General features: G+C 45.5%; 1 protein-coding gene across 1 annotated transcript in view; it reads right to left on the reverse strand.

Annotated features, from left to right (window-relative positions):
• Positions 1 to 20,685, reverse strand: part of LOC310777843 (ephrin type-A receptor 6-like) — a gene marked incomplete at both ends in the record, with an annotated part of 350,777 nt that overhangs the window by 47,936 nt on the left and 282,156 nt on the right. The window contains 2 exons of the mRNA XM_083638194.1: positions 4,930 to 5,038; positions 19,576 to 19,738. Of these exons, the coding sequence (XP_083494320.1) occupies positions 4,930 to 5,038; positions 19,576 to 19,738 (272 nt within the window). The remainder of the gene's footprint in view (positions 1 to 4,929; positions 5,039 to 19,575; positions 19,739 to 20,685) is intronic.

Consider the following 20,685-nt stretch of genomic DNA (forward strand, 5'->3'; position numbering starts at 1 on the left):
GTATTCACACACACACACACACACACACACACACACACACACACACACACACACACACACACACACACACACACACACACACACACTCACAAGGCAGAAAGGGATGAGAGGAAGGATCTGGCCTCATGGTACGTGTCCACTTGGGATCCATTTCACTCGAGGGATCGCCCAGCTTCAATATTTGTTCCTTGCTGCAACTGATTGGACGAACGCTGTGACCGTCTGTGGCCCTGATTGGACGAACGCTGTGGCCGTCTGTGGCCCTGATTGGACGAACGCTGTGACCGTCTGTGGCCCTGATTGGACGAACGCTGTGGCCGTCTGTGGCCCTGATTGGATGGACTGAGCCATCTGCAGTCTCTGAAGCGTTGGAAAAACATGGCAGCTGGTTTAAAACATAATCTTCACGTAGGCTAGCCTGCTAAACAATCCTGATCAGGTGAACTCACGTTCCGTTTCATTCTGTGGATCAGTCTGGCCTGCAGCCATTTCCAGGAATTACAAAGTACATGAACAACCAGGGACCTGCCTCGTAGTTAGTCTCACTGGCCAGCCTCCCCTCCCTACCGTGAGATGAGTCTGGCGGCGCAGGTCTCCATTCTGGGATTGCGATGGGCGGCGCTTAGCAGCAGTGCCCTTGGAAAATAGTTTCCAAAAATCCAACTTGCCATTTTCAGCGTGTAGGTTTCTGCCGTTAGCTTGCTAGCTAGTTAGCGTTGTTTTCACTGAGGCGGCAGAGCACTATTTACAGCGACACACAGGGAGGAGGGAGCGGAAGCCGATCTGACTGACATGGTCGGAGCCAATCACAGAGCTTGTAATAAGCCGGGAGCGGACATCCGGCAGCGACTGAAACAGTCGCTCCAATGGGGAGCAGCTGTAGAGCAAGGGAGGGCTTATCCCTGTTTCCGTGCAGCCAGACGACTCTCATGGAAGGGAGGGGAGGCTGGCCATCGAGACTACCTCGTAGTTGACAACGTAACCGGCCAATCAGGGACACCGCTGGCAAAACAGTAATGGCGGCTCCTGAAGCAACAAGCGATAATGGTACCGTTAGAGCAGGGGTTCCCAAACCTTTTCATCTTGGGACCCAAATGATACATTTGGTATCTCCCTGGGACTCACAAAAAACATACGGTAATGAGTTGCCATGACGACCAGTTGGCGACCCACCCCCCATGGGTCCGTGACCCAGATTGGGTCCCGACCCATAGTTTGGGAAACAAAGCGTTACAGTAAACACAGCCGTAAGTGCACTTTTTACCAGGCTAACTATAATGTAGGTCATGCAGCTGCTGAATCTCTTTGTTTTGTCAGTTTAAAAGCTGACTGAGTTTGGGGAGGCAGCGAGTCTCGATGCAGATGCACGGACCTCATTAGCATAAAGTCGAAAGTGTGGAAATGCACATGCCAGTGGACACATACCATAACACACACATAATACAATACAGTAAAACACACATGCGCGCGCACACACACACACACACACACACACACACACACACACACACACACACACACACACACACACACACACACACACACACACACACACACACACACACACACACACACACACACACATACACACACAGAGTTAGACAACCTTGCCCAGAGCTATAATCAAAGCATCAATGTAATTCAAACAACTCCTCTCTCACCCTCCCTTCAGCATGGCAGCTCTCTCTCTCGCTAGGCTAGAGAGGGCAGTGAAGAAAGGAGGGATGAAAGGAAAGAAGTACAAAAGGGTGAAAGACTGAAAGAGAATGACAGAAGGACAAACAGGGACAGTCAACTCTTGTGCCAGGCAGCTAGACCTGCGCAGTTTGTGGTAAGCCTCGGTCCGCGCAAGCTAGCATAAGGGCTGGGCAATATATTGGTATTATATCGATATTGTGATATGTAGGGATGTCGAAAATCATAATTTTCATCATAAAAAAAAAATCATAATTTTTCTTGACTGACAACCGACCCTCATTAGCCGACAATTGGTCGGTTAACCGAGAAGATTAAAATGCGCTATTTGACTGTCTGTGCCCCATTAAACCATTACCACAACAAATGCTTGAATGCATCTACAAGCAGAAAAATACACATTAACAAAACGAGAAGACAAGTTGAATCCTCCGGCCATCTAAACAAAAACATTCCTCCGATAGGCTATACTGCTTAGAGCTGCACGCTTTGCATATTAACGTCACGTCAATTGACACACAGCCGCCCCGTGAAGTACTGTTTGAGCGGACGACAGCCCAGGCTGCAGGGCGCACTGACAAGGTGCGCATCACTACAGTATCTTCTCCTTTTAGCAATCCCACAGTGGTTTACCTGCTTTTGAGATCTGCAAAAAATAGTTTGCTTCTGTCTCACCCGTTCTTCCTCTCTCTTCACACACGCGACGAGGGCTGTGCTCTCTGTGTCTTGCAGGGCTTCACAACATTATAAAGACGAGTCCGCACGCAGCTGTCAGTTGTCAATGCAGTCTACAAACAGTCCGTCTCTTGTTGCGAAACAATTTCTCCGAACTGCCATGTGTTGGACAGTAAAGACTAACGTTAATTGATACTTTTCAATCGTCAATTAGACCGCTTCATGTCTGCATTTTTGTAACACGGTAAAAACTACTGTTTCATCATTGAGTGCGAGCGTATGCATGCGTGTGCATGATGAACATGCATGCAGAGAGGGAGGGAGAGAGAGTTAGACCGAATGGGCCAGTGAATAAAAAGTAATGACAGCACACACGGAGTTAACAAAACTATAGAACATGTACGAGCTGATTGTTTCGCTGGGTGTGTTCATCATTCTGAAATGGTCACAGAGCACATCTGAGCTGTGTGCTCAGACAGGAGCAGCAGAGGGGTGGGGCAGTCAGTGCGCTCACTTCACTGTGACTGCAGCAGGTGTTCAGCTGTGTGTGTGCTTCGCTGCGGAATGCGTTTGATCAGACATCAGGTAGATAAAATCAACATTAACCATGTGTTTATTTCCAAATCTAGCTTGATTAACACTTGCCCCATTGTTTAATATACTTATGTTACATTGCTGACCACGAAGGAGGGGGGGGAATCACCACATTGGCAACACTGTTATAAATTAACATGGAAATTGACCGTTTAACCGTCATGCTTAACCGACCAAAGACGGTCCCTAGTGATATGAGACTAGATATCGTCTTAGATTTTGGATGTGGTAATATGGTGATATGACATGTGCTGTCTTTTTTTGGTTTTAAAGGCTGTATTACAGTAAAGTGATGTCATTTTCTGAACTTGCCAGACTGTTTTAGCTGTTCTATCATTTGCCTTTAGCCACTTGGTCATTATATCCACATTACTGATAATTATTATCATCAGTATATAAATGGGAGCTGGGGCTCTGTCTGTTTGTCTGTCTGTCTGTCTGTCTGTCTGTCTGTCCGTCCCACTCATCAATCCCACTGATGACATCATCAGTGATGTCATAAATCCCAATGATGACATCATCAGTGATGTCATAAATCCCACTAGTGACACCTCAGTGATGTCATAAATCCCACTGATGGCATCATCAGTGATGAGAGAGAGGGAGACGTGCGCGCACCAATAGGGCAGGCAAGGCCACAGAGCAGCAGAGCTGCAAATGCAAGCTGCAGGGCCAGCTCGGCGAGCTGCAGGACAGGCCAGGCTGTGCAGCGGCCGAGCTAGCGAGCCTAGCAATCGAGCGCGCGAGATGCGTAGTTTATCAAAAATCTCATTGTGTAAATATTTTTCGTGAAAGCACCAATAATGACAATATTGTCACAATATCTATATCGTGTTTGGTCAAAAATATCTGATATTTGATTTTGTCTATATAATATCGCCCAGCCCTACATGAGCAGACCCAAACACACAGCGGATGTAAGTTTGAATGTATAATTTGGATAACTGTTTTTGCTGTTCTTATTTCTTTTTTTTTTATCACCTATGTGTTTATGTTATGTCTGTTTTTAGAGCTGCACTGAGACAAACTCCTATCAACTCTGTTGACCGCAATAATGTATTGAATCTTGAATCTAGCGTGCATGTACTGTAACTTACAGTACATGCAACTAAGGCTAAAACTCCTTGTAGCCTATATCTCCTCTTATCGCTGTACATACCTCCTCTCTGAAAGCCCCACAAACCCAAAGCCCTCAGCCTTCGCAGGCAGCTCAAGTACTTTTGGAGCTGTTTTTAAACCGAAAGAGAGCGCGAGTCCCTCCTACATGGGGGCCGAGGTGAGGGGTCAGACAGATGACAGATCGCTTTAGGAGTGGAAAAACTCTGCACCACTCGACTGTTTTTACCTGGCCTCGTGTTAGAAAATGGCTTCTTCAAACGGCTTCTTTCTTAGAATAAAGGAGAAACACAGGGCCTCTCCTACACAGATCACATGACACTGTGATCACATGACCTTCCCCTCGCTCTCAGCTCCTTTTCACAGTGCACTACTTTCAGCCTCTAACGGTGGGAAGACAAGTAGAGGAGTAGGTTGTCATGGCTGGTGAGTGAGTGAGTGAGTGAGTGAGTGAGTGAGTGAGTGAATGAGTGAGTGAGTGAGTGAGTGAGTGAGTGGGAAGAGGATCCGAATGAAACCAAAGTTATCTGGGTGAGTTAAACATCATATTTAAAGCTGGAAATAAGGTCTGGGTTGTAAAAAAACGGAATTCTCCTTTAAAAGTACCTCGTCTGGCAAAGTCTCTGTTTCTCTAATTAACTGCTCACTACATGCTAGACTACCAGATAAAGCCTTAATAATGATAATGTGCCATGGTCTTAAAACTGTTGTGACAACACACACAAACACAGAGACACACACACACACACACACACACACACACCACAGCGCAGCCCACAGTAAAACAAAATAAGGTAAGGACACAATGAGTTAAAGACATTCAAATCAAATGAAGCGAAGCCATCTTACCGTCCGGTGATGAGGAAGAAGAGGGTGAGGATGATGAGGAGAGTGAAGCCGCCCACCGCTGCCGTGACGATGACCAACACCTGGCCCTGGTCAGGTGCCATGTCTGATGCTGGGGGGGGGGGGGGATGGAAATACCTTTATTTACATAACACTTAAAATACAACACAGCTGATCCAAAGTCCTTTAGAGCACACAGGAAAACACAACAACAAACATGTTGCAACAAAGCACGTGCTAAGCTCCAACTCTGCCCAGATCGGCAGAGGGGGTGCAGCAACAGCTAGGACAGGAGGGGGAATTGGCCAAGTAAAATTGGGGAGAAAACGGGAGAAAAAACTGAAAATCAATCAATAAAATAAAATAAAATACATTGATAGAAAGGTCTGGAGACAGGGCGGAGTGAAAGAGAGGGGAAAAAATACAGAGCACTTCATTAAACATAATCTTAATTACCCTTTCCATAAATGCCCCATGCATTGACAAGGCAGAGAGAGAGAGCAGAGTATGCCTTTGTATGCGAGTGATTCAAATGCCTGCTGCCATTTCATTAATATTATTCATTCACTAAATTGTGATTTAGCCCGTGATCATTTGCTTAAATTGGCCCCATTTGATATTCATGATATTTCCCTTTTCTCTGTCTTGTCACAAGGCTAACCAATCCCACATAATTGGAAGATGATTGCGGTTACCAAACTGATTTCTATAATATTTCACACTTAGTGAATATGAATTGGAGATCAGGACGCATGCTCTCTCGCCTGATGTGCGGGCTTATACAGTATGTGTGTGTGTATGTGTGTTCAGTTAAGAATGTGTACGTGTGTGCTGTCAAGAGTGTGTCTTGCTATGTGTGTGTGTGTGTGTGTGTGTGTGTGTGTGTGTGTTGGGCTGAACGGAGTTAATTAAGGGCCACTCTGAGGGAGAGCGAGGAAAAGTTGTGCAAGGCGACCATGATTACTGCACAAGAAGCTTCACACACTCTTCACATCACTAACCATGTGTGTCTGACTGACACGGCTCTAATGAGGTGTGTGAGTGTGTGTGTGTCTGTGGGGAGAGGGAGGAGAGAGGGAGAGAAAGAGAGGGGAGAGGGAGAGAGCACAGAGAGAGAGGGGGAGAGGAGAGAAAGAGAGAGAGGGAGAGAAATAGGAGAGAGGAGAGCGATGGAAGAGAAAGAGAGGAGAGGAGGAGAGAATGCATACTGAGGGATGTAGGTGAGGGATGAGGGGTGGGGAGAGAGTTAAGAGACATACTCTTGTCTCAAACTTCCATTATTGGAATTTGGAAACCCTCATTAGTGTTTTGCTTGCACCTGTGTTTATTCTGCCTTTTCGACACAAAATGGCCCCCGTGAAAAGGACCCCCCCCCCCCTTCCCCACGCACTTGTTAAAACAATACACATTACATTCTGTCAGACCCGAGACTCAGAACCCCCACCCCCCCCCACCCCTTCAGCGACCATATAGACCAGTGCTGACCAATTTGGGGCCCGCGGGCCATAAGATAAGATAGACTTTATCAATCCCATACAATGGAAATTCACTCGTTACATCACCTCAAGGGACAAGACAGGAGTGCATGAGTGACCATCAAAAAATAAAGAATAAAAATAAACAAGATGCACACAATAAATAAACAACACTGACCATCAAGTTACACACTACTACCTACACAGTATAAACTTTACTCACTTACTTTACTGAAACTCGCATCTATATAGAATCTAATAATCTATCTGTGTTTTAGAATAGTTATAACTAAAATTCTGTTTTCAGAAGGCTGCTGTTGAGAGTCTATATGGTCACTGAAGGGGTGGGGGGGAAGGAAGACTAGGGTCTGACAGAATGTAACGTTAACTTTTAGGGTAAAGCTTAATTTATACTTATTAGAAAGTGTCGCTCAGCACATGGTCGCAGACGAAAAATAAAGTGTTGCTCATGGTGTTGCATTTATACTTCAGTGAATGTTCGCCTCGGTTCAACGGTCACGTGACACTCGAACTCTATAAGCAGACAGCCAAGAGAAGAGGAATGCACAGAAACCACCTCGGAGGCAAGATGTAACGTACTTGGCTGCAGCCGCATATAAACGACACACAACTCACCTCCTCAATCATTCTTTGTGATTTTCACGAAGTCATACATCAAGGAGAGGCTGATAAAAATAGCGGGGACACGTTCATTCATTTCAATCGAGTGAAAACCAAAACAAGGAAGTCAAGCGTGTGCCGTCTATATAGCCAATCAGACTTGCGCGACACATCGTGACGTAGTCAGCGACACTAGACATTTCACTAGGTAGCAGACACTGCTCGCCGACACTTGAAAGTGTCGACTCAAGTCCTCATTTCTGTCGGCGACCGTTTCAAAAGTGTCGGCAGACAAAGCATAAATTGGGCTTAAGGGAGGGGGCTTCTATTTTCTATTGTTTTAACAGATGCATGGGGAAGGGGGGGGGTCTAGACTGAGTCTAGACTGTAGAGTCTAGACCAGTGGTTCTCAACCTTTTTACACCAAGTACCACCTGAGAAATTAGTTGGCTCTCCAAGTATCACCATATGACCGACGTTAAAATAGTTCCAGTTTTCAGCCAATTTTGCAACATGCCTGCTTTCTTGTCATCAATAGCTTCTTCCTTGTAACGTTAGCAGCTAATTGTGTATGCGCAACAGGTAGTAGTGTCTGTCAGAAACGTCAGAAACAAACGTTTATTTTGCTCCTAAATCGAAAAACAACCAAATAAATGTAGATGTTATTTTAAACCCCATTTAAATTCTCAAGCTTATTTTCATTCATAGCAGTATTTTTGATAGTATTACTATACAACATGTTTTAAAGTTGGTTTTATTTCACATAAGAAAACATTTAGATTCCCGGGATCCCTCCGAGTACCACCAGCAGGGGGCGCAAGTACCACTGGTGGTACGCGTACCATAGGTTGAGAATGACTAGACTATAGACCAGGGGTGCCCAAACTTTTTTGACCCAAGATCTACTTTTCAAGTAGCCCAGCAAACATTTTCACGTATAACGACCGTCTGCTGCACGTCAAACCACTACATTTAGTCAGGGTCTAATTATATATTCTGAATGGAAATCTTAGCGACGTAATTCCTCTACTTCCCCACAACGTGTCCAGATTCAACGATTTTTGCTACATCGCACGTCATGGGGGATTCGATCCTGCGGCGCCCGCTTCGCAGTCCTGTGTCTTATCCATTAGGCCACGGAATTAGTTACAAATACTACGGATTTGGTCATATATAGAGATACTTAACATTGAGCACTTGGCATATTGACGGTCCCTACTGGAAGTTGCATTGATAGGCTAGCTGCCTCGCTAATTCTGTTTCATGATTTCAACCAGCGATGAGACAGGTATATTTATATCATTTACGATAATGTAACCAACGTGACTTTAGCAGACAGCACATCCAAAACCCACAACACCGTTTAGTTACGGCAAGAGAAATGGGACAATACCACAGGATTCAGGAAGTTTGTGATAAATACAAGCCCATAGCAAGAGACACTTGCACTTATATGACATAAAGGTGTTTTCATATTAAAAAAAGAAAAGGGCGTTCAATAGAAGTCGTAATTGCAGGTGGAGTGCATGTCACACTGTGAGTATCTGATCACACAACAGGTAAATTGTCAATCAAATGTCATTTTATTCAACAAAAACACACAAAAGACACCTACATGTGGTGTTTTCAAAGCAATATGAGGTCAATATTTTTTGTTTTGAAGTGACAGTCTAAACGTTACTTTGGAGGAATGTGGAGAGAACGTCAGACTTAGATGGTAGATGCCAAACCACAATTCTATTGTCTGGTGATGTCGCGGTCAAGACGATGTTTGCTGGGAGCCAGCCTCCCGAGATCTACCAGTCCAGTTTCAACATCGCAAACGCACACACATCGTTTCCAGCCTGCAGTAACTAACCTCACAACACTTTCTCGTTGTCCCACAACCACTTGACATTAGGGCTGTGAATCTTCACTGGCCACATGATTCGATTCGATTACGATTCAGAGGGCTACGATTCGATTCGATTACGATTATCGATGCATCTTAAATCGATGCATCACTTTTTCCCCCAATACATGATTTATTTTTTCTCACTTTACAATACAATTGCATTGTATTATGATCCATAATTAAAATAAACAACTGCATGTACTTCCATTATATTTTATTTTATTATACAAACCCCCCCCCCCCCCCCCCCTCAATGCCATGCGATCTACCACACTACCTTTGCGATCGACCGGTCGATCGCGATCTACGTATTGGGCACCCCTGCTATAGACCCTTCTCACGGAGGCCATTTTGTGTCGAAAAGGCAGAATAAACACAGGTGCAAGCAAAACACTAATGAGGGTTTCCAAATTCCAATCATGGAAGTTGGAAACCCTCATTAGTGTTTTGCTTGCACCTGTGTTTCCCCTGCCTTTTCGACACAAAATGGCCCCCGTGAGAAGGGTCCATTGTTCCCATTGTTCTGCCAGGTGCATGGGAAGAGGGGGACAAAGGGGGCGGGACATACGGTTGAGGGGGCGGGACTTCCGGTTGACCTTTCTATTGTTTGAGCTGTCAAAAGTAGTTTGACAAGAGTATGTCTCTTAACTCTCTGTGGGGTGAAAGGAGAGATGATAAAAAAGAGAGAGGGAAAGATGGAAGCGACCAGTGGGCTAGCTCGTAGCTACGTTTGTGAAGCCAATGCGGAAGTAACTTAAACCTGCATTCTTTCGAATGGCCTGCTGGGGGTGACTACTGGCTGCAAAAAGAAGTCTGGTTACATAGAAGTGAATGGGAAAATGGCCGTACTTCTCATTTGATTGTCGTCTCAGTAAACACCTAATGAGTTTATGGTCTCAACCGCTAGTTTCAAGTCTTCTTCAATACAGCATGATGTTCATTATGGTCCCATTTCGAGTAAAATAGAAGACAAAGCAGACTGTGCTTTGGGGTGTGATTGCCAGGTCGCCTGTCCAGTGATCGCGCAACTCGTCGATCACGGACCAATAGCAGGCGGGCGACACTGCAGCTTTTCTCATCCAAAGTCACGTCACTTCTGGCTCCAAATAACCAAGATGGCGATGGTGAGAATGCCAACCTCGAGGCTTCAAAACACAAGTCCAAAACCAATAGGTGCCTTCACGGTGGCTACGTCCAGATATTTACACGGCCTATGGAAGCAACATCCACTAGTCTAACTCACTGGAAGCAGGCTGCCGGGTCTAAGCTCTGCCATTGGCTGCAACCATTTCAGTCGGAGCGAAGGGAAATCGCTTTCCGCTCCCTGGGTGTCGCTCTCAAATGCCTCCGCCGCTGTGTAACAACAAAAATAACGATAGCTAGCAAGCCAGCAACCTACACACTGAAAATGACAAGTTTTGACAAAGATTTGGATTGTGCAATAAAGCAGGCCTGCTTGGTACTTTTGGTGGGTGGTTGTAAAGATAACAGCATTTGTTTCCCTTCGCTATACCAGAATGAGAGTAAGAGGAGCCACCCTGTGCTGGTACGGCGTGGAACGGAGATAGTCTGGCAAGCAAGACTAGACATCCACAGACAGACCGATGGGAAAAACAATCAATCGAGACAGTGAGTGCCAGGCAGAGAGAGAGGGGGGGAGGGAGAGTGGGGGTATTGAGGCTAGCCAAAGCTGGGTTCTGTTCCAGATAAAAGACCAGGCAGTACAAAGGCTCTGTGTGATCCTGCAGATACAGCAGAGAGGACCTCCACATGCAGCTGCACCCTTTGTGTTTCACAAGGAGAGTCGAGAACTCAGACAAAAAGGAAAAACATTGATACAAAATAGCCAAACAGCACGGCTGCATTGTGAGGCTCGCCTATTGATTGTATCCATTGATTCGATGGCCGTTGTAGTGGGTTTGCTGGCATTTGAGGTGTAGCTCAGCCAACGCAGCCTATATGGGGCATACGGACCACATCGCTGACAATGCAGTAGATGAACACACCGACTGGGTGTGAAAGTAGAGTGAATTCGGGCATCGGGTAGTGCAGCGGTAGATTTCCTGCAAACCAACCTGCGGGTCGCAGGTTCGTGCCCCGTGTTCCGGCTTGGTTGGGCTTCCATACAGTCACAATTAACTGTGTCTGCAGGTGGGAAGCTGGATTCAGGGTGTGTCCTGGTCACTGCACTAGTGCCTCCTCTGGTCGGTCAGCCTGTTCATGGGAGGGGAACTGGGGGGAATAGTGTGATCCTCCCACACGCTACATCCTGCTGATGAAACTCCTTGCTGTCAGGTGAAAAGAAGTGGCTAAAGACTGCACATGTATCAGAAGAAGCTAGTCCCCAGACCAGCAGGGGGCAACGATCGGGACAGCAGGGGGAATTGGACAATCCAATCCAACAAAGTATGGGGGTGCAACGGCATGTTACTCCCGCGGGCCCCCGGGAAACCCAACGCAAATCTCGCGGGAGCCGGGTGGTAATCACGTTGGCACGGGCGGTAGCGGGCTGTCAAAAAATAAACTGCGGGTCCCGTGTTTTCAGTCTCTCTTCGTTTACTGCCGAGTAAGTCATCACCTCGGAGATAAACAATCTTTTGCAGTGTGCAGCCTGGCCTGCCTGTCAGTCTGTGAGTTGCTAGGCAACCCTGGCCGCTCGGCTCGGAGCAGCAGAGACAGACAGGCTGCATGTGAGAGGAGGAGCAAAAAGTGTTTTCCTCAACGTGAAACGAGGGAATAAAATTTGAGATGGCAGCAAGGGCTGTTCACTTACATCCAAAGACATGAAACTTTTCAAACCCAGCAGAATGGTCGCACTGGATAAGAAGATTTGACAGATTTTGGATCGCTTCATGACTCTATGAGGGGAAGATCAAGTGAACTCACGCTGTATATGTAATGATGAATTTCCCCAAGGGGATAAATAAAGGATAACTTAACTTAACTTAACTTAAATGGGATGGGGGATGCAGCTGACGATGTTTTAACAGTCTAACCATGACTGAGGCAGATAAGAAGAAATATGAGGCTGTTAAAGCAGCAGCGTTTGAACAGCACTACATAGGAAAACACAATGGGCCTGTCTGATTCTCAAGTGAACGAGCGATATAGGTGGCATTTCTAGGTAAGAAGTTGTAATTAGGCTGTCTGAAACCAGTTTGATACATAAGTTCACTGAATTTGCAACCTTTCTAGGTACCTGGTTATGGATAATTTTCGAGGAACCATAGCATGCACACTTTGGTGGGTTAGGGTATCCCATGATACCTTGCGCCCCTTCCAAAACGACGAAGAAGAACGGAGCGAGCCCGAGCGACCCCCTAATGGCGACGCCCACAAAGCCGACTGCATCAGAAAAAAGTGAAACAACGTTGGCTAAATAACAAACATCTGTCACTTTCTTTTCGTTTTTATTCTAGAATAGTCAATAATGTCAGCCTTTAGTTAAATTTAGTGCAGTCAGATGTTTGTACAGTGTCAGGAAAGTCGCTTTTGAACAATAGTAGGAAGCATCTTACCTGACGGTGTTCTGGACAGCAGCTGGCTAGTTAGGTTGCTAATATACCTAACGTTTAAACGTTCGAGAACTCGCTCCGCCCGCCCCAAAGCAGGACTACACAGCCAGGATGATAGCAGCATTGCAGACCTTCAAGTGTAAGTGGAGTTCGTTTTAACTGTGCTTTATTAAATTATAAGCTGTCATTACTTCCCATTTGTAGCGTTTGTAACATTTTCGTTAGCTGGGTTTTACGCTTTTAATTTGAAGGCGGAAAGGGGAAATGGTGTGATCGTAGATTGAATTGACACTGGTCTGTCAATTCTATCAGTTCATATGTACCATTTCCCTTTTTTGCCTTCAAATTAAAAGTGTTCACGTTAGCCTGTGAATCCTCGACCTTTCTGGATTATAAAAGTAGTATAACATTAGAGAAAACAGCCCCCAGCCATGCCGTTTTATACTAATTTATTGCCAAATGCTTTGGGATTCAACTTGATCAATCTTGGTCAGAAAAAATCTTGTATATTCAATGGAAACAGCACCAGTGTGACCTGTCGCGTGTAATGCTACCTTCAAGCATGAGGACGTCTGAAACGAGTTATTTTTCATCCACCTATATTAAAATTTGTTACCTAATTAATCAAGTATCTAGTTAGGTAGCTAGGTGATAGGAGCTCACTTGAGTTACAGACAGACCCTATGTGATTTTTGAGAGAGCCCAGTTCAATTAAGTACAGCAGGACCCCGCATTTTCTTTATAACAGGTAGGAGTGGGCGGTCATAACGTGGCATAACTGTGGCGGTGACACACACATTGCGGGAGTGGGTGGTAAAGGTCAGAATCGGGCGGGCAGGAGCAGGATTACAAAAAGGTAATAAAAAAAAAGTCGAACGAATTTGGAAAATAAAGGTAGTGCTGAGAGACTTGAGAGCGGCAGGGTGAATATGATGATGTAACTGTGTGCGTTGACTCTTCCCTGGGTAAATGTCCCAGGCCCTTAGCCAAACATTGTGAGTTGGAATCCCAGTGCGGGCGCTCCTACTGTATGCAGGTTGGTTTATTATTTGCTGTTGTCGGCTTTAAGCAGTTTGCCCGGAGCTCTGCTCCAGGCTACATGAACTCTGCGTGACCTGATCTCCTGTCTGTGACTGTGCTGACAGAGAGGAGACTCTCATGTCTGACTGTGACTGTGCTGACTGAGAGAGGAGCTCCTCCTGTCTGTGACTGTGCTGACTGAGAGAAGAGACTCCTGTCTGTGACTGTGCTGACTGAGAGAGGAGACTGTCCTGTCTGTGACTGTGCTGACAGAGATGAGACTCCTGTCTGTGACTGTGCTGACTGAGAAAGGAGTGCCTCCTGTCTGTGACTGTGCTGACAGAGAGAGGAGACCTGATCTATCTGTGACCGTGCTGTCTGAGAGGAGTGCCTCCTGTCTGTCACTGTGCTGACTGAGAGGAGTGCCTCCTGTCTGACTGTGCTGACTGAGAGGAGTGCCTCCTGTCTGTGACTGTGTTGACTGAGAGAGGAGACTGTCCTGTCTGTGACTGTGCTGACAGAGATGAGACTCCTGTCTGTGACTGTGTTGACTGAGAGGAGTGCCCTCTGTCTGTGACTGTGTTGACTGAGAGGAGTGCCTCCTGTCTGTGACTGTGCTGACAGAGATGAGACTCCTGTCTGTGACTGTGCTGACAGAGAGGAGTGCCTCCTGTCTGTGACTGTGCTGACAGAGATGAGACTCCTGTCTGTGACTGTGCTGACAGAGAGAGGAGACCTGATCTATCTGTGACCGTGCTGACTGAGAGGAGTGCCTCCTGTCTGTGACTGTGCTGACTGAGAGGAGTGCCTCCTGTCTGTGACTGTGCTGACTGAGAGGAGTGCCTCCTGTCTGTGACTGTGCTGACTGAGAGGAGCGCCTCCTGTCTGTGACTGTGCTGACTGAGAGAGGAGACTCTCCTCTCGTGCCTTAAACACCTCTTAGCCGTTGTAAACACTGTAAACCACAGCCTCACGGAGCTTATTGCTTTTATAAAACAGTTGCTACATACAGGTATAGCCTACCTGGTCAGGTTTGAGCAACAAATGCAATATTGATAAGAAATAATTGTTCTTCGGCCAAGCAATGTAGGCCTTCAAGCCCCCTCCAGTCAGTTCAGCATTCGCACTTCATCATTTACACCCGGAAAAACAGCGACCGGTAACAGTATTCCCTCCTTAGGTTAGCTGCAAGGATAACGTTAACCGCATTATTGCAGAGATATCAACAACCACACGACCGATTTTAAAGCAAATGCCCCCCATTCCAACAGTGCCCAAACGCTCTAATGTACTCTTATGTACATGGTGTGACATGTTGTAACATACGGTAATAAAATTATGAGACATTGTAAAGCAAAATACATAGTCCTCTTCAGGAAAATACTTCCAGTATGTATTTGCGCAATGTCTTGTAATTTTACGTTAGGCGTGAGGCGACGCAACAGTAAGCCTCCATTGCCGCTAATTCTTTCCCGTCGGAAAGACGACTAGCAAGCTTATTCACCTTATTCTTTGCCCATACAAGGACGCTTCTGCATGACGTCATTTTGTAATCGTCTTTCTGGTTTTAGACACGGAAGTAGATTACGCCTACTGTAGTCATTTTTAGACTTGCCAAAAAGCTGTTTTCAAGCAACAAAAAATAAAAAATGTTTTAAAGTTTTAATCTTTTTCGGGTGAGAACGTAACATATACAGTATGTGACCAGTTTATCAGAATAACACCTGTGAGCAGCGAGGACTGGGACTAGCTATCTGTCAAACCCACTGAGCTAAATAAAAATGGAGAGAGGATCTCCATCTCCTGCCTGTATTGTCTATTGAAGCCAAAATCTTGTCAGATCAGAGAACCAGAGTTTGCGCAGTAGCTCCGTTGAGTTAGAACCTCTGAGAGCTCCCCTCCCCTCTGAACTTTCTTATGTAGAGCTGCTGTTTCTAGAATGTGCACAGTGCGTTGTGTATTTATATACAGTCTAGCTCTGTAAATATGACACTTTAAGTAGTAATATTTTTTGTCTGGCCAAAAGTAACCAGGAAGATTCCCACTATGAGATCAGTTTATCAAAATGACGCCTGTACGAAAATCTGAATTTGGTTGTCGGAGATTTCAGACCTCCGGGCTGCTGCTGACTGCTGAGTGCTCTCAGCCCGGACCGGAAGTGGAGGCAGGCCTCACTCACTCACCCTCAGCCTCACTGGGGGGATTGCTGTGTTGATTAAGCTAGCCTAATGTTTCCGTGGCATTTTGATTAACTTTATGATTTAATTCCTTTTGGAGGAATGTTGGTTTTACAAATCTATCCATGACGCTTTACGCTACGTTGTTTACTGGTATAGTGTGGGTAGCGCAGCCTGTAACGTTCCATCGTCTCTGTTAACTATATCCTTACAACAGCTAAGAAAGGAGCTTGTGAAGAACGAACATCCCCACAGTCAAAGCATTTCTCTGAGATATCCATATAAAATGTTTGTTGCTTTAATACCAAAAATAAAACCTGTGTTTATGTGACGCTAACGGCTAACCTGTTAGCGATTAGCTCATGGCTGGTGCTTGTCTACTAGGCCCCATCTGACCCGGGAGGGGAGTTAACGAACATTTCCTGGCAGTTGGACAACCTGGTAAGTTCTGAAAATATGTGTATATTATTGTGTTCCAGCTATCGTTATCGGTTGTTAAGTTAGTAATATTAAGCCGATAAATAACGTAAAACAGCCGACTAGCAAAAGCGGCTAACGCTATTGCTATGTTAAAAACGCTGGAGTAATTTATAAAATACACATATTTTCGGAACTTACTTGAGTCCCCAACCAACGTTAATTCCTCGCGCACCTTTCTCAAAACAATGTTCTTTTTATTGCGCTCCATTGATATGTCTGGTAGCCAGCACAGCCACCCCGTACCCGTGCTAAGAGCCTCTGTCCTTGCCCACACACCCAGCAGAGCCACCCAGACCTCCAGGCAGCGTTACATGAAAGCACAAAGCAGCACTGTGTCCTGCCTATGTCAAACTAACGCTAGTTCTATAATGTGAAGAGCCTGTCCAGCCAATGACGGCTTGAGACTGGCTGCCACAGCTGTCAATCATCCATTTTTATCCCTTTTTATATGTCAAATAACTACTTAAAAACAAACTGATCAGAAAAATGACCACTTGCACAGGCATTAGCATGATAATAACTATCTAAAATGATACAAACCACCTTTGGAAAAAAATTATCTGACGTATACTGTGATTATTTCGGTTGTGATTTTCCCATCCACTAACATGGGGAGGCGGGCCTTGTGACCTAATACTGGATTCAACCGCCAGAGCGGCGATCTAACATGCAGCGGCTTCACTGAACGGGACCAGGGCTGCAGGCTTGGTCAAACCCTACTGTAGGCTACTGGCAGTGAGAAAACACTGTCGACGTGCTTTTGTAACTAACGTTAACACGTTCATTGCCAACGACGTATTGATACGTCAAGCAGAATCCAACCGTTGACTGCCAGCGACGTATTGATACGTCAAAAAAATCGTTTTTTTTTTTTTGACGGTGGGGCGTTGATCAATCCCTTTTACGTCTCCTATACAATTATTGGAGGTATTGAATGTGTATAATCTATTTTACCGACCCACTAAGTGTTGACAGTGCTCCCCCAGACGAGCGAAATCAAAGAAAAAACTGCCGCGGGAGCAAGCCATTCAAGGAAATGGCGAGGCGATTTTACAGTAATCCATTCCAGACTTGTCTTGCCCGAGAGCGGCCGCGCAGGCACCACACAGAGAGCGGAGAGCGATTTGCAAAATAGATTATAGGTGAAACACACTTTGAAACACCTCAGAAAGGCCAGAATCAACATCTGCCCATCGCCCACGCATTCCCCGGCCCATCTTGACTCGCACAAGGAGCGTCCGCACGCAGGCAAGCAGGCAGGCAGGCACGCAGGCAGGCAGGCAGGCAGCAGCAACGCGCTTCTGACACGCCCGCTGTAGAGCCAGGAGGAAGGAGGAGAAGACACACGGAGGGAGGAGTTTGAATGAGAGGGGTGTTTCCTGTTGTTATGGAGGAAATTACTGTTCAAAACTATTGTTTAGAATGTCTGACGGTTTTACTGATGCCAAAAATGAATGGTTAAAGTGACTGTTCTATCGAATTCACAAAAAGCCATTTATCTCTGAATAAATTTCCAGACGCTGAAACCATGCTGTACTCAACGGCTAATATCTACATAACTACTAACTCTACAAACTAACTCTTTTAGACAGAGAAAGCACACATTCTATTAGTACTTTTCTGAACTTTGTGTTCACAAAGTCCAACCAGAAAATTATGCTCGGCTCTTGTAAAATGAGCCAGAATCCTCAAAAAAAGGCCTGGCAGAAGCTACCTACAGTAAAAAAAAAACGGCTGGCAGTCAATGTGTTAAATGCCGACCGGCTACAGCCATCGGCTCCTCGCAGCAGTATGAACATGTAACTGAAGTTGGCCGCAGTGTAGCTTAACTCATTCATGGCCAAAGACGTCTTTAACGTGTTATCAGGAATGTGCCTCCCAGCCAAAGACGTGTTTGACGTGTTTTTGTTTTTATTAGTGCAGCGCGTAGTTCAGACTTCCCCAGCCTGTGACATGGTATCAGGTCCCTGGCCTCAAAGAAAGCCGACAACACGTGAACAAACAACTACCGCAGCTGTTGTTTTGAAATGGAGCAGGAGGAAAAACAGAAAACTGAGAAACGCTGCCTGTTCCAGAGAGGAGAAACGCCATTGAAACGCCCCTCGGCGCGCTGCACGAGCTGGTCGCCTTGCTGCAGGGCAGAACGAACATGGATGAGTTGTTCGCGGTAGTCAAACCCGTGACCAACATGATCGATCCTGGTCCCGGACCCCGTTCCTGTGTGCCAGCCCGAAAGAGACGAGACGGAGTCACACGCAGCGGGTCGGTCATAGAGGGGCGAAGCAGAAGGAGTCCAGGCAGTGAGAGGGAATGATAAATCCAACGGGAGAAAGTAATCCAGAGATGTGTTGATCAGCAGAGGAATGAGGAAATGATCGATCAGTTTGACGGGTAATCCAGAGGGTGGTGAGGACGTGTTGAATAGCCGAGGGGAAAACGGGAACGATCAAACAGCAGGGAGGATAGGACAGGGAGACATGGACGAGGACGGGTGGACCAGAACAAAACAAAATAAACACACGAACAGCTAACAATAACGAAAAGTAAGGACGCGGGCAGAAGCGGCAGTCACAGCAGCAGACGCCAGCAGTACTCAGACCCGGAAACAACGTAACGAAGATAAAAGGGGGATCGTGTGTGTGTGTGTGTGTGTGTGTGTGTGTCTGTCTGTCTGTCTGTCTGTCTGTGTGTCTGTCTGTCTGTCTGTCTGTCTGTCTGTCTGTGTGTCTGTCTGCACACTCACTCACACTGAGTAAACTGTATTGTTGAATGTAAAAAAAGCACTTCATGTATATATATATATACTGTATATATATATATATTTTTTTTTTGTCATTTGTGTCATAACAAATAATATTTACATGTCTGATGTCAATACAGTTCAAAATAAAAGAATTGAGAGCGAGTTCTGCCTGAGATTGTGTCCTTTACAAAAATGGCCTTTTCTCCTGTTTCTCTTCTCAGAGAGACCTTTTTGGTGAAAACAGGGTGTATATAAATGGCTATAAGTAGAGTACAGAACATGCTAAAAGCTCACTTTTTTTTCCTGGTGAACCCAGAGACGTACATCTTCATTTTGAGGTATTGCAAATCACTTTGGTGCTAATAGATAATTTACTGTGGGTCTTGAAAGATGACCAACAATTATGAAAATCTTTGGCCTGAGCTAAATATTGGCAGTCCTAAACTGGCCATGAATGAGTTAATTCTGAATGTTGCCAAACTTCATTCATTATTATAGTGACGTTTTGTTTTGAAATTGGCCGCCAACTAGCCCTGAACCGGAAGAACAAATACAATTGCGTGTAACGCGGAAGAGAGAAAAAGTGGGCGTGGTGAATAAGGTGAATAGGAGGGTTTGGATTATGGAAGATAGATGGATAGAAGTTAGAAGATAGAGAACATACAAGAACATTTCCTTCCCTTCCCCACAGGCTAAGTGTAGCCAGACAGACAGAGGTACTCACAGTCTCCGGTGGTCTCGTATTCATACTTGGGAGAGTAGGAACTGTACCCGGCCGCTGTGCGGGTGCGTAGGCTGAAGATGTACCAGGTGGCCGGTTTCAGACCTGTGATGATCACACTGCGAGCCTTGGTTCGTGTAGACGAGTAGCTCAGCTGCTCGTGCGCCTGTGTGTATGAGAATGTGGGAAGTAGGTGATCAAAATAATTTGCTTTTTCAATACCAATACATTTTGAATTGAAGCCATGAGTAGCAGATATTTTGTATTGATATTTATCATCTTTAAATTGGATCATGCAAAAACAAACAAACAAAATCCACAAATTCAGTATTTCTCAGACAAGCCTCTGAAACAACATGTGGACCAACTAAAGAAACTAAAGTGCTCCAATTAAAGCCTGAACATTTGTTCTAATGCAAAACACATAATGATGCATAGCTGTGTGGAATAGACAACCAGTGTATTGATCGATTCTACACAAAATATGCATTCAAACAATTTGCAGACGTGGGAAAAATTTATTTTCATGATTATCACAATTATAGCAATTTTTTAACAGATCTTTTATTTGGCTACACAAATGGATGCTGTGTCAAACAGCCTAAGGTGCCCTCCCTTTATAGACAGTAGGAATGGATTACAGCTCTTGGTGGGATATAATCCCAGATTACAGTCTTGGCGGGATATAATCCCAGGGCAACCATGCAGGGCTCCCTATACGCGCACAACGCACTGAGCGTAGGGCACCACCAAGTGTCGCCCTAGGGCATCATCCAGAGCAGTTTGGTAATGCCCCTTCTAAAATTAACTCTTCACACGGCCAGTTTGGCATTCCCTGTTTTGAACTGGCCACGGTGCCCCCTCAAAAGAAAGTTGTGGGATCTCCTCCTTAACTACATGTGACGCAGTAAACAAACTCACGTTTCCATCGGTCACATCTGTACAAGTGGGAGATTCCTCCCACTCCCGCGAATATGTAACGTAGCCTACGTAAATACAGTGTTGAGTAGTGGAAGCGATCATCTTGCTCTATAATGATCAGAACGGGTGTTGTTCAAACTGAACATTTATTTCTTCAACATGCTGCAGCAGAAAGGGAGATAAACAGCGGAC

Source organism: Poromitra crassiceps (genome assembly GCF_964638095.1).
Source record: "Poromitra crassiceps genome assembly, chromosome: 6".
In the NCBI taxonomy this organism is placed as follows: domain Eukaryota; kingdom Metazoa; phylum Chordata; class Actinopteri; order Beryciformes; family Melamphaidae; genus Poromitra; species Poromitra crassiceps.